At 35.4% G+C, this 27,094-nt stretch overlaps 2 protein-coding genes across 5 annotated transcripts; one reads left to right on the top strand and one right to left on the bottom strand.

Annotated features, from left to right (window-relative positions):
- Positions 1-2,620: 2,620 nt before the first annotated feature.
- MEI1 (transcription coactivator) lies at positions 2,621-15,872 on the bottom strand. Of its 4 annotated transcripts, none has more exons than XM_011093494.3 (18): positions 15,511-15,871; positions 15,342-15,384; positions 14,347-14,468; positions 13,281-13,388; positions 12,708-12,852; positions 12,530-12,621; positions 11,899-11,992; positions 11,265-11,748; positions 10,230-10,372; positions 9,952-10,080; positions 9,751-9,872; positions 8,471-8,635; positions 5,796-6,086; positions 5,293-5,703; positions 5,172-5,216; positions 5,009-5,094; positions 3,337-3,424; positions 2,621-3,132 (listed from the first exon to the last, which is right to left on the bottom strand). In XM_011093494.3, exons 1-18 carry the CDS (start codon positions 15,685-15,687, stop codon positions 3,055-3,057), a joined length of 2,823 nt encoding a protein of 940 aa, XP_011091796.1. In that variant the 5' UTR covers positions 15,688-15,871; the 3' UTR covers positions 2,621-3,054. The 4 variants fall into 4 exon arrangements, with proteins under 4 accessions (XP_011091796.1, XP_011091797.1, XP_020552734.1 ...); XM_011093495.3 differs by having other exon boundaries at positions 9,751-9,863; positions 15,511-15,870; XM_020697075.2 differs by having other exon boundaries at positions 14,347-14,472; positions 15,511-15,606.
- A 6,854-nt stretch (positions 15,873-22,726) lies between these two features.
- LOC105172152 (protein kinase STUNTED) lies at positions 22,727-26,890 on the top strand. Its single transcript, XM_011093498.3, has 9 exons — positions 22,727-23,097; positions 23,385-23,464; positions 24,090-24,852; positions 24,937-25,185; positions 25,269-25,429; positions 25,531-25,610; positions 25,685-25,832; positions 26,002-26,151; positions 26,240-26,890. Exons 1-9 carry the CDS (start codon positions 22,902-22,904, stop codon positions 26,483-26,485), a joined length of 2,073 nt encoding a protein of 690 aa, XP_011091800.1. The 5' UTR covers positions 22,727-22,901; the 3' UTR covers positions 26,486-26,890.
- Positions 26,891-27,094: the final 204 nt, after the last annotated feature.

Genomic DNA, 27,094 nt, shown 5'->3' with positions numbered 1-27,094 from the left:
AACAGTACTGCTAGATGACACCTTCCAGTCGGGAATAAGCTTCACACCATTCAGCTCGGCAATAGGATGATTGGGAGTTCGCAAATCCTCACGAGCCTTTCACCAACAGTTGGTAACATCGTTTAACATCTCCATATTTCTTCGCTCCTCAATGGCAGCAGAATTCAGCTGAGGATCAACTCTAAGGGATTGAGATCGACTCCGCGTATTAGGTCTCATCGGACTCTTACCTCTTTGTCTCTTTCGACCAACCAGACCACCGGGGCTAGATTCATCAGTGCAAGATCTATTGGGCGACCCTTGTAACTCGTGAGGAACATCGCGAAGTAAACCCCTTGATCGCGTCTCTTCACTCCCAATGTCGATCGGAAGAGAATTCCTAGATGGAGAGCCCACAGGAGCCGTGGAACCCTCGACAGCAGGCCGGGATGAGGTAGCAGATGGAGGGGCGACCGACGGATTAGCGACCGACTCCGCAGCAGCTCTGGCCTGAGCAGCACGAATGCGTTGGGTAATGCGAGCCTGAGTAACCATGTCGTCTACAAAGGAATAAAAACATTAGTGATTGATTCAAGCTACATAAAAGGATAAAAGGAAAAGGTGAATCTTTCACCTAAAGATCCCTCAACTGGGATGGGCGCAGGGGAGAGATGCGCGAGCCTAAGGACCTCCTCTACCAAAACTTTCTTCGGGTCATACCGGTAAGAAGTGAGGCTGTTAATTTGATCACCTTCCAACCCACCCCCCCCCCCCCTTCCACTATAGGTTTTGGTTTTTCTAAAACCCACTCACACCTAAAAGGCCATTCTCGACCCAAAGGGGGACGAATGAAAATAAACCTCTTCTTCCAAGGGCCAACATTCGAGGTGAGAGGATCCAAGTACCTACAATCTTTACGGGCAGATAAATAGAAGAACCCATTATCTGCAGACCTAATCGAAGTGGTAAACGAATACAAGGTCCAAAAGTTGTCAAAGTTGGGTTCGAATCTATGAACCCTCATTATGATTACAAAGAGAATTATATGGCGGATGGAATTAGGGAATAGCTGCATAGGGCATATTTCAAGACGCCTAAGAATCTGAGCTACATACAGGGCAAGAGGTAATCTTAAACCTGCGTCGAAATGGTTCAATGAGAAGGCACAGAAACCCGGGGGAGGACGATGCATGCGGTCATGGGACCTCGGAACTATAACCTCAAAACTACTAGGGATATAGTATTTCTGTTTTAGGAGGTGAGCCTGTTATTTAACAATGATTACTATACCCTCCCAGGGATTAGTTTCAAGCATAACGAGAGTGGGGGCATCATCAGAGCTAGACTCTTCTACATGCTGATCGCGATGCGACCTACGATGCGATCTATTCCTAGACGGACCCTCATGCAGGATAGATGATCCTACTCTATGAGAAACGGTAGCCGAAGAAGAATTTGAATCAAAACTATAACTGGAAGAGAACATTGTACCTTATGTGCAGGAGATCGAAAACTCGAACAGCAAGGGTAGCGGAAGGCTACAATCTTGGAGAAAAAGAAACCGGTAAGAAATTTTGAATGAGAATTTCTTATATACATGGTAACAGGCGGGACTGAACAAGGCGTTAAAAGCCACTCCTGAAGCGACGCGTGGCAATCCGGCCTGGAGAAGCAGCTCGTGACGACGCGTGTCACTCCCATATCAAGGTAATTAATGCCTGATGTGACCTTTCGACTTCTGCACGCTAGGAAGCCTATGCGTACAAAACTGGGGGGCTATTAACCCAAAAGACAAGTTTACCCTACAGTAAGGGCAAAATAGACCTTCGACACTAAACCTTTGAAAAAGGAAAGAACCCCATTAAAGTGCTCCCATGGCTGACAATATGCAACTCCAATTAAGGAATATCAATTAACTGCAATCAGGGAGCATGATCTAAGCTTAATCACTACTTATCAGCAGTTGCTTAATAAATATGGGGATAGTTTATAAATATGTGAGGAGACATTCATAAAAAGGTAATGTTTACATGCACTGAAATTATCACTCTATCTATCCGTTCTTTTGATACCTAAATTCTTACTTGAGCGTCGGAGTGTCTTTGTCGGGGACCAACCCGACTAGCCTAACCACTTCTGTGTTCTCAGGATAAACTATTTGTTCGAGGAATTGATTGCATTCGTAAAGCGAGTTCGCGATTAATCTTTCTTGGACGGATCAGTATACTATATATAAAATGTATAACTGACCTCAATCGATCTCTTAATCAAAGAACAATAACAATTTAAAACACCTCAGTATAATGCGACCGCTCTACTTAAACATTTGCTATTTAGGATTAGTATATAAGTAGCCAACTTCCAAATCAAGAAACTAGAAAGTTATTACTCTCATTTAGCTCTCCCATGTGCTTCCATTTCTGTTTAACCTCGGTGACTTTGCCTGCCAAAAGCTTTGGGGTGTGGGGGGGTGTTCAATGGTTGATGCTAGAACGTGGTTTTGAGCATGCACAAATGAAGAATAATGGCTTACACAGATGAATAATTGAGCTTCCATCATTTTGTCACTGGGAAAGGAATGACAAATATGAGTACAAGATTGTTATGATAACAATAGCAATAAGAAAGCATCCCAGAAAGGTAGGATACATATGACCTGTTCTCTGTGATTGTTATTGATGCAAAATATAGCAACCACATAAGGTGCTAACCAAAATTATAGACAAATCATGTTACTGGACATACATATTGTTTAGAAAGTTAATCCCGCACAAAATCTCTTAGGTGTAAAGTTCAAGCACATCATCTACACAGAGATACAACCGAGAATTACCTTGATGAAGGTTCAGAACCATCTTCAGCAGTTCGGTAGCAATTTTTCAGCCTGTTGTACTTCTTTCTCTGATTTGTCATTAAGATTTCATGTTTTCTTTTTCTCACAGATATGATTTGTGGTAACTGGACCCGAGGCTTCTGTATCAGGCTGCTCGTCTCTCTTTCTCTCTTGTTTTAGTGGGTTGTGTCACTTGCTGCTCGGCAAAGAGAGCTTCAACTGTGGATATGTACACCAGGCATTCAAGCCATGCTACTCCTTGTACGCACTCTATCAATGATCATTTGCCGACCAGATAAATCTTCTTCATAACCAACGACCTACAGGTCAGCATGGACAATCGAATCAATCAAAATACAAAATCGGCATGTATAGCTACAAGTCACATTAAATCAGAACCCCTTCATTTCTACATTATCAAGTGTACAAGCAAATTAATACAGTATTAAGTGTGTAATTTATTAATTACATTCTAGTAGAGCAAAGAGAAAAAAACACAGTAATGACAAATGTGGAGGAGAGACCTGGGAATCAGTTTGTGTTTCACTAAATCCATCATAAAATCCTCTAGCTGCAGCATCAGCAGAGGGATTATCATCCCTTTTCTCTAACCTGAAAGAAAGACAATTCTCCATTTAAGTTGGAACTAGACGACCAACCTCAGTATAAACCTTCATAATTTTCATGTAGAGAAATGGGGAGAACCAAAAAACACACATTAGTGAACCCTAACTCTTTGTGCAGGCAGCTTTATCTAAAATAGGCAATAAACCAAATTTACAAGCTAAAGACAGCCCAATAAGGTAATTTAGGCCCAGAAAAGCCCATGTTAGGCTACAGAACACTAAACCAGCCAAGGTTGTCCGACGTCCATGACCTGGACAAACCCAGCTGCTAATTTTCTGTACTCTGTGCTATGATTCTACCAAATAGTATATGTTTAATCTATTGGATATTTGTGACTACACAACAGGTTAACCTTACAGGTTCAAACAACCACCAGAATGGTGAGTTCAGTGGTTTAGTGCTCTAATTGCACAGCTCCATCCTTGGATCCAGATGAAGACATTGAGCGGGCTAAACTTAGTCATTGGCACTCAAACAAGAAGTGAGTCCTAAGTTTCATCAATGATATGTATCATAGAAACTATGTGGATCAGTTGTCAAGCATTTCTGTTCCCACAGTGCTCCGAAATATAAAAAATTAGATTGAAATAACGAGAACTAATTGGTCCCAGAATACTGCGCCAGAACCATTCTCAGACCAAACAAATATAATCAGGAAGGAATTCCAGCCCGGTCCAGGCTTAAGGATTTCATGGACCTGACAGGTAAGGCCAACCTTTCCACCATTCTCCGTGTGCTCAAGTATGATTAACGAGTCGGCTCTTTTTTATTCTTGGAAAATTAATGCATCTATACTCCAGCATATTATGGCATTAATAAAAAGTAAATGGCAGCAATCAATGTGATCATTTACTTTAACAAAGGCACCCTAGCATATGCCGGATGAATGTTGGCCTTACATTGATAAATATATTCATAGACTAATGAATAACTTACGGTGCAAGGACCCAATCTATTTAGTGAATAACACATTAAGTCCACAGCCAAATAGTAACCATTTAGTAGTATACTTATAGAGAACTGATTTGGAATATCATACTGAGGGGAGAAAACTGTTGGAAGCAATGAGATCACTGGGAGAGCAGACCTCCCTTCACAGAGAATAGATGTTTTGCATTTGATTTGTATAGCCAAGACAAAGCCAAAGCTGAAGTCATGATAAAGAATCATTATGGAGAAAAGAGATGTGTCCAATGTGATGCAAAATAAGTGGAATTAATGAAGTGATACCCTGAATGCTACATGACAGATATGAGAAAGTATGATCCATACTCCATGCAAGATCAGCATAAACAAATGACAGTATGTAACCAAATTAATTAAGGTCCAGCCATCCAGTAACTTAGTCCTCCATGGCACATAAAATGGAAAAAAAAGGTAAAATAATCACTCACAAAGGCATTAAGTAAATATAGATAAAAACGTGACAAATGGGATTCTAAAGTTTGATATTTTGTTTGTTATTTGATGGAGACAGGAACCTATTTCTAGGTGCAAAACAGAAATAGTATAGAGAACAAACTATTACGAGCAAATAAAGAACAAACAAACAAATTTAACAGTTGTCACCTGTTCATCCAGTGCTTAGATGGCCCCGGATCAGACTGGCCATCAGCATGCCTTTGACCAAGCATTGTAGAATTAGAAGATAGAAACTGTTCATAATCAAGGATAAATTTCAGTGGTAACAATTTTGACTTAGAAGCTGAACTCAAAATAATTACAAGGATACGTTTTCATGGCAACCACTTGTCTCCTGTGACTTCCGATCTTGGATCTAATTACACAGACCAGTTAAAACAAGAGGAAACATACAGTAGCCTTCTCACATGAGTAATAGATCAGAACATTACCTTGCTTGTTTGCTCCAATAAATCCTCTATAGCTGCAGCCACATCAGGAACTACAGAAGGTTCCCTAGTACATTCAGTTACGTTGTTTTCAGTAGGATTCTTCCTATTGACAGAATTATCAGCAGCAGATACAAAGGATAGTGGATGCTTTATACTATCATTTCCCAAAAGCCTTGCCCTCTTACTACCATTACTTGAATCATTGTCTTTGTATCTCGCCATACACCCCGTCGAAGCAACTCTCTGCATATTACTTTGATCCTGTAACTGACTCAGACATTGGGAGGCATCATCTCCAGATGTCATTCTAACAGATTGGGTAGGATATTGGCTCACAAAATATAAACCTGCTTCGCGGTCTTGAGAGGTAAGTTCTTTAGGATAAAAACCTTTCAAATCAACAACTTTGTTCTGTCTCAGTATCAACGGCAACTCAGTTAGAAAAGAAAAGTTCAACAGACAAACTGATTGAGGGAAAGGAAAAAAAAAGATGCAGCATGGACCTTCATAGCACATTCGTATATCCACTCAGCTGTAACTACATGTATTCCCCATCTACAAGCAGCCTCAAATTTATCACCATCAGCAAATTTACACAATAGATGAGTGACTTTCTTTGTCAGTTTTTCAACGAACTTCACCCCAAGGACATAGCACAAATTTCTTAGCAGCTGTCTTTCTCGCATATCATACCGTGAAACACAGAGGCGAAATCCTTCAAATCCAGGTAAAGGAATTTGGCATGTAAGCGGAGAGTAGAGAATGTGACTGCTGACATCCAGCAAACAACCATCCTTCAATAATAAGTTCCAACAAACATTAGCATGCATACATCTGAAATTTACACATGCAGAAGGACATGGTACTATTGTCACAGATGTGAGGTGAAGGAACACAATAGACAGATAACGACAAAGTAGTCTTATAAGAAAAGGTTATTCGAAATTTATGGCATGATGAAACAGACAATAGGCAAACATCAGGATTAGCACTTTCTACCGAGCACTTTTTCCAACCCAATTAGTGGTATACAAGTAGTCCCAAAATTATGTGTTCAGTGAAAACAGAGACACTCTTGTGATGAATGCTTGGTGGTATACCAATCATCATTCAATTTTTTTCAGGAGAAAGCAATGTGATGTCACCAGCACAACCATCCTCTCAGAGTTACAGCAAAACATGGATATTCCAAACATAGGTAATGCTACTTAATTTGACCAATAGCCAGTTATAAAATAATAGGGTGTGTAACGGTTTATTCCTCTAAATTGTGTACAAGATAGCACTTACGCTACCACCTAAATAGAACTAGGAAAATAGGCTGTAAATCCCATTGAACTTATGCTCACCAGTTATTCTAACAAAAAACACAAAACTGTGCAAAGTCTTTCTTCAATCTATTCATTTTTCACGATTTATCTGGGCAATTTCATATCACTACTTAAGTTGATTATTCAGTTAGATATTACCAATATGGTACATAACACTTCATTCCTCTAAATCGTACACAAGGTAAGACTTATCCCACTACCTAATCCAACTACAAAAGTAGATTAGGTCAAGATGTACATTCTAACAAATTACCATAAACTTTACAAAGTATTTCTTCAATTCTCTTGCTTCTTTTACTATTTATCTGTGCAAGTTCCTAACAGCATGATTTGAATGATACAAGCTACATAGTTTAACCTCTGATGTTTATATGATTTATTAATTTACCAGAAGATAATAGCAATTGAAATGAGGACAAACATTTTATTTCTATATGTAGAATGTCTTCATAATTGTAAGTTATGGGGCTCCAACCAGGAAAGTAGTTCTAGAGGACAGTTGAAAAACTGTAAGTGTTTGTACTTTTACACTGTTGCCTTCTGGTGTGCTATCATGGCTTCAATTGAGATTATAGTTCGGGGAGGGGGGGGGAATCCATTTTAGGAAATTGGGTCTTATTTTGGCATGTAGCAAATAGGAATTGGGAGTGGTACATTTCGAAAAGAGGGAGTCTAGCAAATGCACCCACATCACAATCTCTGGCATCCACATAGATTCTTAACAACTGAGATCTCAAGTAATCAGTTCTAGTAGTGCATGCAAAGATTTTTGAAGCTTGAAGTTATAAATTCTATGTTATGAAAATATAATAATAGAAAAGCGGAAACCCTCCATATTCCATAGATTGATAAGATAGATATTAAATTCTGTATAGGAAGAGATAATGGCACAAAAGAGCATTTTCAATTAAGCATGAGGCACCAACACTCTCTCTATGAAAAGTCCATGACATTCCAGGCGCTTTCCCGTTAGCTGATTTTTTCACAAGGGAATAAAAGGACTAACTTCTTTACCCAATTAAGCATTATATTACATAAAATGGTCATTACATAAAACAATCATACAAAGGTTAAACAAGAAAGAGAAACAAGAAATTGGAATTAGTTCCCAACATGTATTTTCTGCATGTGTTGAACAAGTAAAGATCATCCAAGCATATGCTGGTAATCACAAATGATAAAGTAAAAGGAAGGGGTTTAGGGCATGGAATTCAGAGTTGAGAGGCTAAAAGTGTTTACAACTCGTATAATTCAGGAGGGTATAACATAATTTACCCCGAAGACAAGCACAAACTGAGATTGATATAGCATCTTACGTGGTGCAGACAATTGCATTAAACGAGTATGTTCTAGCAAAAATGGATTTCGTTAATAGTCCAAAAAACAAAATGTAATGATATAATACATTCAGAAACCATATCTAACTGTCAGACTGTACTGCACACAAAGGATCATTCAATTTGAAAGCTCATGGTTACAGGACCTGTTAGAAAGTAAAAAACAGGCAAGGAAATGGACTGCCTGGAAGTCAACTGATGACTAATAGTTAATATTATTACCTAAGTTGACTATAACAAAACGAAATACATAAAAAAGATAGAAAGCTCAGGCACCATTGTCATCCAGATGCAGCAAGAAAAACATATTAAAACGCTTCATCGTTGGGCTGAAAACAGAAAACAAGCGGTTTTAGAAGGTCTACCAAAGTAATTAAAGATTAAAGTCCACCACAACAATGAGATGACTAGGCTTTTATTTATCAAATAAGAGGCTTCTATGTCAGGAATTTACAATTGTCCATCAACTGAGCCAATTAGGCAGTGGCCGGAATCCGAATGTACAAATACCTGTAGACAAGAATGAATCCAATGAGTAGTGACATATGTACTCCTGAAAGTATGCGTCAGATGGGGCACACCATGACGCTCAACTGTGAAGTGCACATTGTTTACTTGTTGATCTACAATGACCTCTCCACCACCTTCATGTACCCACAGCACAATTTCCGGTCTCTGTTGAGAAACTCATGAAGTCAAACCCAAAGAAAACGACCAACTTTGGTATATAACAGCTATTAAACTAAAAGAACAGAGAAACCAAAGGAATCAAGAACATCGCACGGTAAGGCCTTTGAAGTTTGAACAACAACAAGATGCACGGAACAGAACAGGCTTCAAGTTCCTATGTATGATAGAAAAGCAGGTTCTTTAGTCACACGATTGCCACAGTTCACAGCAAACCAAAGGAATTGGTTGGTTCCATATATACCCCCACTCCTAGGCAAAGAGATATCCTAATTTGAATCCTTGACCTCCTTGTGTGCCTGCACCCTCAAATATAATGGAAGACGAATATCTCTTCTACCTAAAAGGGAGGCTTGTCCATTTGTAGACTATTACGAGGTTACCACCTTTAATACTTACAATTCTTCATAGGATAAATGAGAAGAAAAAGTGGGATTCATCAAAAAATTACACCGTATTTACCCATAGAGGGGGGTAGAGGGTTGGGGGAAGCATTCACTGTCCACTGGTATGTGGCTACTGGAGGACTCATATCATGCTTTAAAACAAACTTGTCAAAATAGGAGATAAGGAATATAGACATACTGTATCAGTTTTGTTGGAAACAAAGGTCAAGCAGCTTAGCCTTAATAGAGGTGTAATATGATTTCTTGAACTTCAGTTAGAAGATTGACAGACTGAAAAACTGTTACAGAACTCCACTCTCTCATAATAAGAAAGAACTCAGATACTACATTCCATGCTGTCCTCAATCACGACTACTAGTTTAGCTCCTCAATCCTCCATGTTTTATATTAGGATAATGGGGTTGCGGCAGATAGGATATCAGCTGTCTACTTTAATTAATACTATTTAATGAAGTGTCGAAAATAAAGCTTATTTATGTTAATTAAACCATGCTATTTGAAGAATTTGAGTGAGAGTAATCTGATTATAAACTGTAGAATCTCGATAACATTTTCAAATAGCACGTCATGGAAAAGGAATGATATTCAACACAAACTGCAAGTTTTGGATTCAGAAAATAAAGACCGACTGAAAGAGAAACAAAAACTAACTAGGTACTATTGTTGCTTTCAAAATAAATGGGACAAAGGGCTCACTTGCTCTTCAGGAAAAGTGCTTGAGAAACCGAAGAGCTTCCCTTTAAATACAGCTGATGACTTCATGTGTTTTCCATTGCTCACACCACTTTGCACCTTTGGTTTAGCCTCTTCTTTTAAACCTCAAAACATAAACCAATTATGAGAAGTATGTTATTGACAGTTGCTTGCAGTGATGAATTCTCAATTCTTTACTCTTACCTATCACCACTTCACATTGAGAGCTCTTGTTCTCCAAGATGTTATCGTCCATGGGCTGAGAAGCAGAGGACTTCATCTGTTTTGCACTATTCATGTTCGTCGCAGTTGCTTTATTGAAGATTACAGGATCTATAAATAAAGTAAAAGAAAATGAGGTGATACTGTTTGAAATGCTAATTGGAGATTCACGCCATTTCAGCAGACTTGATAGCTCAAAATCCAAAACAGATTTCTTGTCAAAGAGCTAGATAAGACTCATAGGTGTAAAAGAAATTCACCTTTTGGAAGAAGTAAATCATAAGCGATATGGCTCTTAAGTACAGGAACTTCTTTCTTCTTGAAGGTGCACTCTTCAAGCCATGCTGTTTTAACTACATAAATGACTCCAAAAGCTGCAACGCTCCTTACTTCCTTGATCTCACTGCAGAACCATGTTAGACCAAAATTAGTGATCAAATGCTTTGTTACACGGTCTTTAACTTGAATAATAGGCAATATACTGTATCTCTACTTAATCCTTACTAACACGTCAAATAAAACCACATAATCTTTCTACCCTAGGTAGTACATACGTATCTTGCAAAAGGTTACCGAGAAACCTATTAAAGAAAATATGTCAAAAGCGTAAAGTTTGTGTGGCCAAAACACATAGGACAATGCTCCATTTGATTATTATAGTGTCATCATATTCTGGAACTTGATTGACATGTAATCCACTTATAGAGCCATTTTCTAAATTGTTATCCACCTTGGATACAAGAAAGACATTTCTGCTGCTGAGCACAACTTCTCATGCAACAGAAATCAGTACGATATCGTTCATAAATGAACACTTCAGCAAACACATAGCTTGAAATATGATCAAATAACAAATTGATGGACATCGATTCTTAAGAGGCAGGATCTTCCTATTTCGCTTTCATGAGAGAATACATCAAATTGAGTTGGGTTTTAGGACATAGTATGAAGATACGATCAAAAATCAGCCACATGAACAATGAACAATGGCCAAAAACTATCAGTGGCAACACAAATATAAAATACTTCCTCATTATGTTGAAAGTGGAGTAAGTACTAGTGTAATGGAGTTTAAACTCGCCTTCAATGTTCATTAACAGATGCCCATTCATATGCACAATCATGAAGTTGTAGGATTAGTTTTCTGCATGTTCCAACTGTCCCCTATGGTAGTACAAAAGGTGAAGACTCAAAGACTTTTTAGAAGGATTGCAAGTAGGATGTTCGAATTACTTGAAATTAATAAAATGAAATACACTCAAACAAGTAGTTCATCCATATGCTTGATATCTTACAGCTCTGATGGTTTTCCAACTATAACATGCGTCAATTTCTCACTGAATGACATATAACGAGAACCTCCTCCACGGCGAACCATGTCAACTAGCTTGCGTAATTCAGAAGCCTCAAAGCCTACAAGCAGAATTCTGCACTCGGACAAGTATAGATCATCGTCCTCACTTTGAGAGTCATCAGCAATGCAACGAGCAAAATTAGGATCATTTTTTTGCATATCAGCAGGTGGATCATTGTCCTCTTTAGGTAAGGAAGGAGCCTCAAAAAATGCAGGATATATATTTGGCAGGGGATTTTCAAAATCAGGTCCCATATCCTGAGCAGAAAAATTGGTTTCTGAATCTGAGGCGGTGGCCATAGATGATGAGGTATGTTGTGAATTTCTGATAACTTTCCCTTGACTATGTTGCTCCACTGTCTTCAAAGTACTCAAAGAAGATATTGTACTACCTTGAACAGGGTAGGACTCCTCACTAAGGCACGCTATATATGCAAGTGTCCAAAGGAAAACCCATACAAACCATGTGGGGAAGAAAAAACAAAGTCAGGGAGTCATCACAATCTGATTAGACATTATCTTACAATGTGGAAAGTTGGAATATAAGTACTACAGGAAATATATGCGTGATTTACCTCTTCTGGCAACAGATTGGTGAAACCACTTCCTGGTAACTATGTATATGTGTCCCCATCTTTTTGCAACCTTATATTTGTCACCTTCTGGAGCTTATGAAAAATTAAGGATACCAAGGTCCAAGATAATATGCTGGGCGTGAGGCAGTTAAAACTTAAAACAAAAATGTTCAGCGTCTCTATAACAACTACTCTTTTTTTCTTAAAAAGGAAGTCTCCATAACAACTACTAGTTAGTGCATAATGCATATCACAAAGAAGTCAAAATTTATCATAAAGGGGTTCATGTGTATCTAATCGTTGAAAGAGCCATAAAAGCGGCAACACAGTGAAGAAACGGGAGAATCTCATAATGTTCAAAGCAAAAACATCTGCAGGCCGAAGTACTAAATTAAGCAACATAGATCGCACGCAACAAAGATAGAAATGAATCACAACAGTTAAATCCAGAGAAGCTGAGAAAAGAGAAATTATGTCATAGCAACACTCTGGAGAGTAAACGCACAGAACTTAACAAGGAATCAACATTACCAGAATTATGACCTCAGACTAGATAAGGCCACACTGGCAGACACGACCATGGCAATGGGTAAATTGATATGCAAAACAACAATGAAATGACAGAGGATATATCACAGACTAAATGTGTACATCTCTTGGTCAGCTCAGCAGAATATTTGCCTCCATTTTGCATAACGAGCTTCTCCATCTCCTTACGTTCATCTAAAAATCAAAATAATCTACCTCAGAACAAACATGATTTTTCATAATCAGAAAAGAAAAGAAAATCAGAAGCATAAAGTTTCAACCTGCAGGAATTCCACTAACACATATCGTCAATCCAGAAAAAGGAAGAACCCTGTAGCAATCTTGAGGTACAACACGGTGCTCTTTCCAACACTGAAGAAGCCAATTTGTTGTCACAATTGGCTTTTTCAGATTGTTCAGCGCCCACTGCAAAAGTTTGAGAGAAGGGTAAGGAGGAAAAGAAACAGAGCGAGTTAGGAATTACCTCCTTTCAAACTTCTAATAGGGGTAGACTATGAGCCCAAACAGTACGAGTGTAGACTATAACGGAAGTCCCTCCTTCCAAACTCTAATAGGGTTAACAATTACCTATGACGCTCATGTAACAAAATTCAAGACGTGGTATTGCAATGATGATATGTCACCTTATTATTGAGCAAACGGACATGTCAAAATACATGTTATCAACAAAAATTAAAGCAAAAGCAAAAGTGGCAATATCCAAAAGGACCTAACGAACTAATTCTTTAAGTAACTCATAGTAAAGATTCCATCAAATTTGAATCAAGTCACTCATAGGTAGCTGAAAAATCAAGGCTTTGGTTTTATTGTTAGAGAACAAACAAAATGCGAACCTTGTATTTTTGAGCCAAAACATTCTTCACAATAACAAAACTGACATCTGATGATGCTTTTGTAACCAATACTCCTCCCATTGCGGTAACCATCTTTGCAATCTCAGCCTACAAGTTTGCTCGCAGAAGCAAGTAATCAGGATATGTGGCATATGTTAACGGAATTTTAGAAATATCATATATCATAGAGTGAAGTTAGAAGTAGCATGAAATATATTCCCACAAAGTGAACAAGCTGGCATATAAAGTGCCTAAAACATTTCATCGCGCAATCAACATTGTCATGACCTTTTAACCAATAGATCTACTAAATGCATCGATGTGACATGTGAAAATGCATAGATGTAATATGTGAAAAACATTTCCTGATAAGCTTCTCGTATGAGCACATTAAAGAATGCAAAATTGCTTAACTGTTGATTAAATGAGTATGAAATCAATTACTTCACTATCAAATAATTAAGGAAGTGGATTCAAGTGATCAGTGTTACTTCCCCCAAACACTATACATTTTTTAAAAGCATTTCCAGAACATGCAAGTGAAATGTCAGATTTTTCTGCCAAACAGCAAGCTATAAGCAAATCTAATCTCAAGATATGTGAAATTATGCATAATAAGACAAGTCATCAGATTTGCAACAACTGCAGCAGTTGAAGTCATGAAGAGTGCTATTGTTGTCGGGTAAACAATGAATGAGATGTACAACCAAAAGGAGCACGGTTCAGGAAGGCAACAAGAAAAATTCAAATTTAATTGGTCCTTGGAGAAACTTTCTTCATACAAAAAGAAGATTAATGATGCTAAATGATTTTTTGTAGGATTAACAACCAGAATTAACAAAAGTTCTTGCAACTTGCAATATACAATTAATGCAGTACTTGAGGATCACATCTACAGTAAGAGAGACTATTAATAGTCAGAATCTAAAATGCTAGAGCAAAGAATAACGTTTTATCCAATGTTACCATAGTGTCTAATTTAGGTTTAAAAGAGAAGAAATGAAGGGAATATTTTCATCCCGTTCTAATTTTGATGGATATGGACAGTAGCTAACTAGCACCTTACCTTTTCATCCTTCTCAAAACCAGATGCAAGTATGTTGACACCATCCATTGCAAGGCAACAGGTGAAGCCCTGATTCGGCAGCACCCTATGTTCTTTTGCACAGGACAAAACACACTGAGGACCTGGCTACAATGAAATTTCAGCTATCAAAACATTGCAGGAATTGAACTTATCATTTACATTTCAGAAAATACTTGAGAGGAATGATAGAAAGCACTTATCATTCTGAAAGTCCAAACTCCAAAGTCTACCTACCTCGCATGATTTACATAACCCAGTACAACCAATAACAAAATTCCAGCATATATATGCTCTGCATACAACGCATATACTTAAGAAACACGTTAAGAAGGCAACTAGTTTCTTTGCAAGACAAAAAGAAGAAAATTTACATGTTGTGGACCATTGTTTCATCTACTTTAACATTTGAACGGCAAAGCATAAGAGGCATCAGATATGAGGTAGAGAAATCAAGGTAGTCTTTAATTATTTGATGTGACATGTAATTTTGTGTATTTCATTGTTTACATAATAAATAACATGACATGGTTAATTGTGACCCTGATTAAATTATTAAACTTGGTGCCTTCAGGATTGATAGTTAAAGGTACTTTGTTGGAAAAGAATGACCTGAATGGTTATTATTCTGCTAATTTTGCTTGAGCTATTTGCTCCCTTCCATCAACCAATATAAAATGTTGATTATTTTGAACCAGGCATAGGCTTTATTGGCTTCCAAATGATTTGATAGACTCTGCATCTCTGCTTAAATATATTAAAGTGCAAATTAGATGTTGTCATTAATATATTTTCTTAGTTAGAAATACTTTTCCAGACATGAACTTTAATTGCTTGATTACATTTTCAAAAATCGTGTGGCAGGACAAGGATACTAGCGTCGTAATCTTTCCATCCAAACCTAACATTGACGTTTTTCCTTCTATTTAAACTTTAATATAAACAATTATATCCTGGCATAACGTTCAAGCGCATACCGATTAACTTACAGCCCTTTGCTCGTAGATCCTCAAACTTTTCCTGCAAAAATCAGCACTAAAATAAAAAACGAAACCAAAATAAACCCGCACTTTGATTCAAATGCATCTCCAATTCAATCTTTTCCCCAAACCCAAAACCACAATGAGTTGGTCAGTAGGGTTTTACGTGATCATGGGAGGCGATGACGTGATAATCATTGGGCCCATTGCGCGAGGGATCGCAGCAGAGCAAAACCTGCGCACCGTTTAGCTTCAAGGCGTCGTGAAGCGCGTCGAAGAGCTCCGGCGGAACCAGATTCCGCGACATGAACACATTTGCTCCTTTAAACACTTTCGTCGCCATCTTCGAACTACTGCATACTTTCTCCCTGTGCGTAGATGCTACGTATAATTGAAAAGTTTCTGATTAGGTCTTGAATTTGAGGAATTAGGGTGGACGCTTGCCGGAGGTAAAACCTTCAGGTTTTAAGCGCGGGAAACATTTTTGCTCTTAGTAGGTGTTTGCAAAAAACTTAATAAGCACTCATCTCTAGCACCAGTCACACACTCTATGTGTGTAAACTTTTATAAATATTATTTAAAATATTATATTTATAAAAAAATTTATTATTTAATAAGTACATACAAAATAATAAATTAATATTAAATTTATAAAAAATTTATAACAAAAAAAAATAAAAAATAACCATAAGGGGACTGAGGAGAATATTTATCTGCAAATAATCGATTGTTGTCTCCATTAGTGCAGAAATTTTTAATTATACTATCCAGCCATACATGATTTTTTTTTTTTTGTTATAATATTTGATTCAATTAATATATCAATATGACTAATATCAATAGATAAATTATATCGACTAAACAAATTATAATAACTCACCTAAAATGAGACAAACACTCACATAAAGTGCGATAAATGCCGATTCATCCGATAAAACTCGAACCAATAACCTCAAATTTCTTTAAGTTTAAACTATTCAAAAAAATTGTTAGTAAAAAATTCGATTCAAATGCAATCATAGATCATATTTATTTGTTATATCAGTATACCCAAATTCATAACCGTATACATGAATTTGAGGGTTAATGATATCTAGTGAAGGAAACTGATCGAGAATCTAGAATTATGAGGTTATGGGTTTGAGTCGTACAATGTGTGAGTTATTGGTATATTTTAATAATAATTATTGGTCAATTATAATAATAATAATTATTAATTAATTATATACATTTGAATGATGTTGATAATTAAAATTCATAATTTAATTGTAATTAATTCACTTTAAAGAAATAATAACAATAAGAAATAAATAAATAAATAAAACAACTTTGAACCCACAACATTGAGATCTATTTTTCTCTCTATTAATTTATTCAATTCCAATCAATCACTTTTAATTTTCAATCAAATGATATCCATAAAAACAGAATAAAGAGAAAATCAAATAAGAAAAAAATTAAAATAATCTAACGGCTTCACAAATTTTCATTAAATTATATTTGCATTTTACTACTTTTCGAGAACAAATCGGTTAAAAGGTATTCGGATGAAAGCATTTGAATTTGATAGAATAATTTGAGAAAATTATTTCAACGACTCAATATGGAATGGGTTTGAAATCGATTAAAGCGTCACAACAAACAATTCAGAGTATTTGTAACTAATCAGCATCTCGTATCAAAGGCATAAGAGATTCTTTTTGTAAAGTTAATAACAAAAAAATTACAGATGATTCGAACTTTACAATCCCAAAACGAGTGATTGATAAATAATCTAAAGCTCAAGGCTATTTTTACCAATGTATTGGATATCCCTGTCAATCTGGCCTATCGAGGTAGGGTGTCCTGAGACAATAGGTCTCCTTGCCCGCAACTATTCAGCCCAGTGCCCACAACAATTCCTGTCTGCACAAAGAAAAGAGACTCAGCGAACTGCAGGAACGACACGTCATATGTATTTATGACACTATGAAATAAGTCATATAAAAATATCACCAAAAAACGCCTCCTGAATTGAAGGCGGTTAACCTAGCAGTAGCAAGTAAAACAAAATATGTAGAACTTGAGTTGACTGGCATGACTCGTTCAAATAGTCACAACTTCTTTTAGATAAGTACAATTCATTTTTTTTTTAAGTTAGTTAACTCATACGACTTTCCGACGACATATTACAAGCTGCAACTACTTTCGGATATTTATCTGCATAGGCTTATAAATAGAGGCCATTGTGCAGTATAAGTATCACTCTCACAATCATATTTCTCTCGATTTCAGCAAGCTTTTCATATATTTTTGCGCTCCACACGATTATTATTACTTCATCTCCATATCTCATCACTTTAATCCGATTATCACACCATTATTGTCACATTATTTTAAATTTTTTGTTATTTTATTAATTAATCAATAACTAATTTAAGCATCGCAATGCTAATTCCTATTTTGAGGTCAGTCCTCCTTCAATTTTAAGATTTCACTTAATTTTCTTCAACTATTATAATAAATATAAAAACTCTCTACATTGTCCATGATGGAGATATTCGATGTGATATTTAATATAGAGATATTAATTTAATATTATTCACCAATAATTATTTTAATATTTTAAAATTTAAATTATTTATATTTAATTCTTAAAGAATATAATTTTCCCATGCTTTGGCATAGGATACTAACTAGTATACAAATAAATTAAAAATATATTTATCCAAACTTAAATTAAATATATATATATATATATATGATTTCTTTTGTAGAAAAATATAATGCAAATATGTCATCCAACTAGGTATACAAATGGTTTGAATGTTTCTATTTTATTATATATACAAACTAGTATTTTTTTAAAAATAAGTAAATAAATTATAAATAATTTATTTTTAAGAATATAAAAATAAATAATTTAAAGTTAAAGTAATTAGTAGATATACATATACAAAAGCATATTGAATATGGAAATAGATTTGAATTATTTTACTAACTATATTTTGAGAAAAATGAGTGGATTTTTTGGATAAAAATAAATAATAATGCACTTATCTAAACTTAGATATAAAATAAATTATAAATTTTTAAGTGGAAAAATAAAATTTAAAGAGGCTGTAAAAATATAACACCAGGGTACCGCGAATTATATGTTTAAAAAAATAAAAAAAAACATATAAATAATTATAACTCAAACTCTAAAATAAAATGGGTAGTTGATAAATAATTCAAATTCAAAATTAAAATAAATAATAAATATAAAAACATAAAATATTATGCAACATCAAATGAATTCCAAATTACATTACCTATCAATTTATCTAAACAAAATTGGGATTTTTTTTGAATAAAGACAAACAATCTAACACTTACCTAAATTCAAATAAAAATAAAATCTATTTTTCTACACGACAAAACAAAATTAAAAAAGGCGATCCAAACACGCGCATGCATACATGCATGCACGTGCTTATTCTGACAGCCCCTATATTTTTTATTTTATTGTATATAAATATAAAATTATCCAAAAAAATATGTTATTATAAATTTAAAATCCATCGATCCGAACCGACCACTTCAAACACACAAGAAACTCTTTTCTCTTTTTCTTGAAAATTTATTAGCCCTAGAGTTGCAATATGTGACACACAATAAAGGTACCCTACTTTACATTTACTTATGCTTTTGTGGAGAGTCCTAACCATCCAACATAGGAATAAAGTTGCAAGAAAAAGAGTATTACTTGATTTCTTCTTCAATTGTTTGAAGGGTTCATAACAAGTACCTTTATCCAAGAAATTATGGTGTATCATTGCCATCACTTTCTACCCATAACTTCATACTATATGATATTTAATTATTTTCACTTTTTATCCTACCCCTTTTTTCTTTTAGAGTAAGACAGTATTTTGTTTTTCGAACTATGATTATATTTTATTTTATTTTCTTGTTTTAATTTGTTATGCTAATTATACAAGTTTTGTGATTTGCCACTTCAATCCACTTTTTGGTGAAAAATTTTGCCGAAAAATGGTCACATATATATGTGTAATATTCCACAACAAAATCTGATATATATATATATATATTCTTTTCAGAAATATACTATGTTCTTACAATTAAAAATAAAATTCAACATAAAATTTAACAAACCCATGAGTGGATAAGGAAGATTCTTGCGCATGAATGCTGCATCTGACCATTTTTTAGTAAAAATTCTACCTGAAAGTGGTTTGAGGTGGTAACTTAAAACTCTTATGTAGTTGATACGACAAATTGAAATGAAACAAAGTTTGGAGGGAAAATTGCACTTCTAATCCCACATGATAGCATGTCTTGCACTTTTGGTCCCATAGTTTGGGGTTTAGCACATTTAGTCCCATAGGATAAATTAATATTATAGCGTTTTTTGTCCCGTAGGATAAAATGTGCCACAAACATTTTGCTGCTAATGTATGAAAAATTGGAGAATTCAGTGGCTGGTCCTTTAGCTAACGTGACAGAAATGATAACATAATTGATCAAATTACTGCAAAAAAAAAAAAAAAACAATACACCAAGTGATCCATTCACCAGCTACGCAAACTATGTACGATTTGATGAGCAGTTTGCAGGTAACACCTTTACACTTTCTGAAGTTGATTTGAGTTGCTGAATTATTGACACTATGGCAACTAACCATATTTGTGCAGATGTTGTTGAGTTGCTCTATTCGAGTCACTTGTTAAGTCCTGTCAATCTCAATATACACACTTACCCGATGGCTCGAAAAATTCAATTCTTTACACTGGTGTATTCAAATTAACTAACACCATAACACTTGATCATGCTATTCGTACCAAAGTTTGCTATTAACTTGCTATCCGTTGGTCAACACAAATCATATCATCGCTTACACGTTGATTTTTTTATTTTTTAGTAATACGTCGATTCAACCAATATATCAATATAACTAAAAATAATAACAAATTACATCAGCACAACTGATATATCAATATGACTAATAACAGTAATAAATTACAATAACTCACATAAAGTGAGACATATATCTATATATCCTATAAAATTCAAATTCATGACTTCAAATTTGTTCGTGAAATACTGATAGACGGCATCAAAATGTAATAAAAGAGTCCACGACTTATAATAATAAAAATTGAGTGGAGTCAAGGGGTAAAATTAAAAAAGAAAAGAAAGAACAACGTTGGGAAAGAAAAATATTCTCTTTTTGACCTTAAAATAGTGTAACATCAGGACCACAATTACTTCCTTTTGACCCAAACCAAACAACTAGACTGGACCAACAGCATTGTTTGACCAAAATATTATTATTAATTTATTCATACTAATAGAATAAATCATTGTAAATTAATTATTTAAATATTTAATCCTACTTATTCAAGAAAAGTTTAAGTGAAAAATTATTTGAAATCGAGTATGTCATTCGCTGCATGAAACTAAAAAATAAGTCACCTCAAACCAATAACCTTATATAAAAGTACAATTCAACCTGAATAAATACATAAAAGTAGATTATTTGCAGACATATTTTTTTAGAACTCAAACTTAAAAATAATTAATTTTGATAGTTTTGACGCAATCGAGCTCTTTTTCATTTTTTTCTCTATTTTTAGGGATTGAACTTGAGCATTAAACTAATTAATTCTATTTTTCAAAAAAGAATTTGAAATAAGGGTATAATAATATAATATGTATTAATTTTTTATTACAAATAAAAATATAATAATTATAGTTAATATACTATAATTCTTTTTTTCTTTATTAATTTTTTCTTGAAAGGCAAAAAGTTGTCCCTAACTGATATAGAGTTTCAATCTTGTGGGAAGACAACAAAATTACGGTTAGGTAAATGCATTTATTAATGGTCAACATCATTTTTAATTAAGGATTTGACCCTAAATTCTTCTTTTTAATGACCAAAATAATTACATAGTTGAAAATGAAATAAAAACTATAGTTTAATTTAGTAAACTTTTATCTAATTTTTCTAAAAAAAAATAATTCCTAATTGAGCTTCATTTATTAAGAGTCATATTCATTTATTATGAATACTTTTTTTTGGGATAATCGCATTTACATTCCTGATCTATGGTCTGTTTACACAAATTATTCCTACTCTTTTGGATAATTATAAATACACCCGCCAAAGAAATCAACATTAATTATATAAGCCACTCATACTTTTTGAAAAATTACATATGTATCCCTCCAAAACGTTAGCATCATTGCACAGATTACCACTGTTAAGGATAATTTTTATAATTATGTGAAAGATATGGGTGATTTGTGTAAATAGACCATAGGTCAGGCGGCCTTGATGTAATTATTCATACCATTTTTTCTTTTATTTTATTGTAAATTCATTCTTGAATTTCTCAATAAATTAAAGTCTATTTTTGAGTTCTTGACGTTTTTGTTCATTAAGATTCAATTTAAATCAATTTAAAATTTTAAAATCGTAGTTTATTGCAAAAGTAAATTATTTTAGTTGGTTCAATTTAACTTCTATTAAGAAAATGTACCTAAGTATAAATCTTTTTCCCTTATATTAAAAGTAATTTAACCATGAGATTTAAATCCCATATGTTTGTGGGTATTAATTAAATTATTTAAATACTAATTATTTATACACTTTAATCGATGTTCGTTTGTGTTTCATATCGATTGCAAACAAAAAACTTTGAGTGACTTATAAGTCTCAATATTCATTACTTTCAGTGAAACGTATTTTTAAACAAAATAATAAATTTCGTATGAAATTAGAACGGACAGCACCCCGCATAGCAAACACTGAGCAAACACGTGATATTTGTAATATTAGTTGGTTGGTTGATTGTGGATATAATTGTTAATATTAAAAATTATTACGCAATTATAATTGATTCATATATACTAAAATAAAAAAAAATAAAATCATCTGTACTCACAAACGATGGTTGGTGACACTGTGCCACTAATTTTTAAATATAACAATTGTACCCCTATGAAAAATGATACGACAGCTACTCTTTTATGTTTTTAACAAAAGTGAGTAAGAGACCCCGTCAGTTTAACACCACTATACTAACTTTTTTATTGTGTTGATAATACATTAATTTAATTTCCTATTTATTTACTTTTTTTGAAAATATAATTAATTAATTTTATATTTTATTTTTATTTATAATATATACTTTCAATTATATGCAAATAAAAATAACTTGTCGCTGCATCTAGTTAAATAAAATAAAATAAATTTACTTGGAATACACAGAAAATCCTGTAACGGTTCAGAGTCAGGGGTGTATGGGAGCTCCATGTTCGGAGTAACACAGAATCAGGTCACCTTATTAAAAAAAATAATAGCAATTGTGGTTCGTTATATATAACAATCCCGAAAAAGGAGTGTTATTTTGTCTTCCCCAACTTCGATGCAGCGAAAGACACACAACAGAATACTGTAAAAACTGCTTGCTTTTAGAGAGAGAGAGAGAGTGTAGAGCTAATCCCTCGCAGGCACCACGAGGAGAACAAGGCGGTGTCGGTTTCTGCTTGATCTGGTTGCTGTCGAGAATGAGACTGGTGTCCGAGGGTCCTGGAGGACTGGAATGTAGTGGTGGTGAAGGAGGAGAAGGCGGAGGCGGCGCGGTGGTGGTGGTGGGAGTGAAGCTGGACGCGCGGAGCAGAGAGTTGCTGACGTGGGCGTTGGTGAAGGTGGCGCAGTCCGGCGACCGCGTCATTGCTCTCCACGTCCTCGATCCCACCGCTGGTAAGAAGTGTCACACGCCGAAGCAAGCGAGCCGTGTGTTTTGGCTTGTGTTTGGTGGCTGACGGTGTTGTTATTCCTTCATTTTTTAATGTGGTATTGGTGTGCGTTGAAATTTGTACTATGAGAGATCTCGTAAGAGAGTAGGCGCAGGCGAACATTTACTATGAATTTGGGGAATTTCGAGTTGTTTTTGTTTTAGCTGTTTTAGAAATGTGAATAATTTTGTCTTCTCTCTTGGTTTCTGACTAATTGTTCTCTCCATTTTCTTTTAATTTTTGGGTGGATAGATAATTCGATCCTCCTTTCGCTAGTGAAGACTTTCGATTCAGTGCTGGCTGCTTATGAAGGCTTCTGTAACCTAAAACAGGTTTTAATGATATTCTTCCAAGTATTTCTCACAACATATGTTCGCTTGTTTTTAAATCGATTGTTGAATGAAAGGTTTTGAATCTAGAAGCTCATAAACTTTAGTGAGTTATGAACAAGATTTTGCAACAAGTGAAATCTCTTGTTTTTGTAAGAATTCCTCCTTTCCACCCTTTCTGTATCTCAGTTCCAGAACTTTCCGTTGATCTTCTTTTCCTTTTTAATAGTTAACTTTCTGTTGATCTTGATTAACTTTCCATTTTTCAGCGCCTTAGAGTTGATGCATTTAATAACTTGAGTCACTTATGAGGTTTGTCCTTTACTGTTTCTATCTATTTATTATTACTTTTCCAGTTTTCCTTTTTTTTCTTCCCCTCTTTTTCTCAGGTGGGGTGGCGGGAGAGGGAAATATACTTGTTGGTTCTACAACTCACCCCAATTCCTTACTTTTCAAGAGGCCTAAATTTCCTTCTCTATCTGGACATTTAGAGATTAGATCTTTCGTTTATCCTTGCTCTGTAATCTTTTGGTCCAAAGCATGAGGGCATTACAAATTCATTATTATAGCATTATATTCCTTTTATTTCCAGAACAAAACTCCCTGCTAAAATATAAATAATCTATAGGTGGATCTAAGATTAAAGGTTTGTAGAGGATCCTCAGTACGTAAAATCCTGTCCCGGGAGGCAAAATCATGTGGTGCAACAAGTGTGATAGTCGGAACTTCAGGAGTCCATCGCACAATCCGTTCCAGGATCACCGTTGCCAAGTATTGTGCCAAGAACCTCCAGAAGAATGTGTCAGTTGTATGTGTTGACAATGGTAAAATTCTTTTCCAAAGAAAATCAACTGCTTCCACTGACCCGGAGTTTGGAAGTCCTGATGCATCAGAATCAAAATTCCAAAAGAGGAAGTCTTTGTTGAAAAGCCCTTTGAGCCTACCATCACAGAGAGTTGTATCACCAAGCAGTGGAAGCGAGAACCTCTTGATGGCTCTGGTACCCATTAAAACCCAAGAAATGTCTGAATCTAAATCTGGATGGACACTACTTCGCAGGGTATTCTTACGTGGCCGAAGTGCATCTGAATCTTCTTCTACTAAGAAGTCGTCAGTAGTGCAATGGTTATTGAGAACACCAAGGCGACAGTCTGATGCAGCTATTTATCCTGATCAGAAACAGAGTATTGCATCCAATAGCGATGCCTGTTGTTTAGGTTTGGACGGAGAGAAGGGTGCTATTGTACTGTATCCAGATGACACTAACTCTGATGCTTATTCTAACAATAATTTCTTGGAAGAACTTAAAGATCTCGGAGAGAAATACTCAGCAACTTGCCAATTGTTTAGCTACCAAGAACTCTTGTTAGCAGCAAATAACTTTACACCTGGTTTGTTCTCTTAATTTTCCGTATTTATATAGTTCTCAACTCACTTCTGGATGTCTCATTAGTTACTCTTAAAAATATTTTCAGAAAATTTAATTGGAAGGGGGGGAAGCAGCCAGGTCTACAGAGGCTGTCTACCAGGAGGGAGGCAGATAGCTGTGAAAATTTTAAAGCCTTCAGAGGATGTAGTGAGACAATTTGTTTCAGAAATTGAAATCATAACATCTTTGCATCACAAAAACATAATATCTTTAATTGGCTTCAGTTTTGAGGAAGACCGATTAGTTTTGGTTTATAATCTTTTGTCCAGAGGATGCCTAGAAGAGAATCTCCATGGTACACATATCATGTTTCTACCCAATTTTATGTGGATCCACTAGCATTAGGATATGCCACCTAATCATTGTGCACTGGTTCAGGTACTCTGGGAACTGGAAATTTATTTGGTTGGGAAGAGAGGTATAAGGTTGCCTTGGGAGTTGCTGATGCACTCGACTGTTTACATAATAGAGCTGAACCAATTATTCATAGAGATGTAAAATCTTCAAATATCCTTCTTTCAGATGATTTTGACCCTCAGGTACCATGTGTTTATCCATTGCTTTCATTTCTGCTGTCCATCATCATTGACTTCATTTATGAGCACTACAAATCATGGTAAATTCTCATTTGACCTTACAGCTATCAGATTTCGGACTTGCTACCTGGGCTTCAAGCTGTTCACATCATATGGATACATCTGATGTTGCTGGAACATTTGGGTAAGTTCTATATTCTTAGTGCAATATCTAGACACTGCCAAATCCCTAGATAAGACTTTCTTTTTTGGTGGCAGCTACTTGGCTCCAGAGTATTTTATACACGGGAAACTGAATGAAAGAATTGATGTGTATGCATTTGGAGTTGTACTCCTTGAGCTTTTGTCAGGTAGAAAGCCAATTGATAACGGACACCCAAAGGGCCAGGAGAGCTTGGTAATGTGGGTGAGTACTAATTTCATGGGCGTGAATTTGACATTAGTTGGCTTTCAGTTATTTCAATTTGGAATTGTTTGACCTATGTTGAAACGTATGTTGTGTATATCAGGATTAGAATGGTTTTTCTGATATTTTGCTTACTACTTATCCAGCTGTAACTGTTAAATATTTTCAGGCGAAACACATTCTGAAAGAAGGAAAAACTTCAGAATTGCTAGATCCAAATTTGGTTAATGCTTGTGACCCTGATCAATTTGAGAGATTGGTCTTAGCTGCAACCCTTTGTATCAGAGATGCACCTCAATCACGTCCCGATATTAGCACTGTAAGCAATTTGTGCTACCTTAAACATCATAAAAGAATGTGGTAAAGCCAACTTAATAACTATATCTTTTCTGTGCTACCTACACCAGGTTCTCAAACTCCTTCGAGGAGATCCAGAAGTTGTTGATTGGGCTAGACAGGAAACTAATGCTTCGGAAGACATCAATGCTATCAACGGCGAACAATCTGCAGCAAACATCCAATCTTTCATTAATCTTGCTTTGCTTAATTTGGAAGACGATACCGCTTCTATTAGCAGCACTGAGCAGAACATCTCAGTGGAAGACTACTTGGGGGGCAGATGGAGCCGGACCTCAAGCTTCAATGAAATTTAGTTCTCACAGACTCTGTCCAGGCAACGAACTATTGCGGTGTGGCTCGAGGGTGTACATGCATTCACAAAGTGTCTGTTTGAGGATTGCAATCTTTCGTCCTCCTAGCTTCATTTTCAAGATTTTTGCTGGTGCGGCAAAAGTTGCTGCTGAATCATTGTAATTATCTCTTCAGAGGCAACTTTTGGATGATGACTGGAATGCAGGAGTCGGTTGACGTCTAATGCATGGGGTTAGTGTTCAATTGCAAGGAAATTATCTTTGGTTTCCCTGATTACATATCGAGCAAATGTTAATTCGGCTTCTTCCTCTCTTTAGCTGGTAGTTTATTTTGCATCAATTTCTTTATACTAGAACAACCGTAATTTTCATATTAATGGAGGTGGTGGTTTCTTGGTCTTTTCTTCACCTCATATCTTCTTCTGTGGACTCGAGAATATACCAAACCCCCATTGCGTCATCTTAGCCTTGGTTTCATGCTTCAAAGGCAAATCCAGTGATTAATCACATCAAGATTTGTGATCATTGAAAGTCGCAAAAAAATGTTGAGAAGCATGCATAAAAGTGAAATATGCTTTCTCTAAACTGCAGCTATGTTGCTTCTATTATAAT

The sequence above is a fragment of the Sesamum indicum genome, linkage group LG10, assembly GCF_026168435.1.
Source record: "Sesamum indicum cultivar Baizhima isolate 11 linkage group LG10, ASM2616843v1, whole genome shotgun sequence".
Taxonomy (NCBI): Eukaryota; Viridiplantae; Streptophyta; class Magnoliopsida; order Lamiales; family Pedaliaceae; genus Sesamum; species Sesamum indicum.
This window is presented reverse-complemented; position numbering and strand designations above follow the sequence as displayed.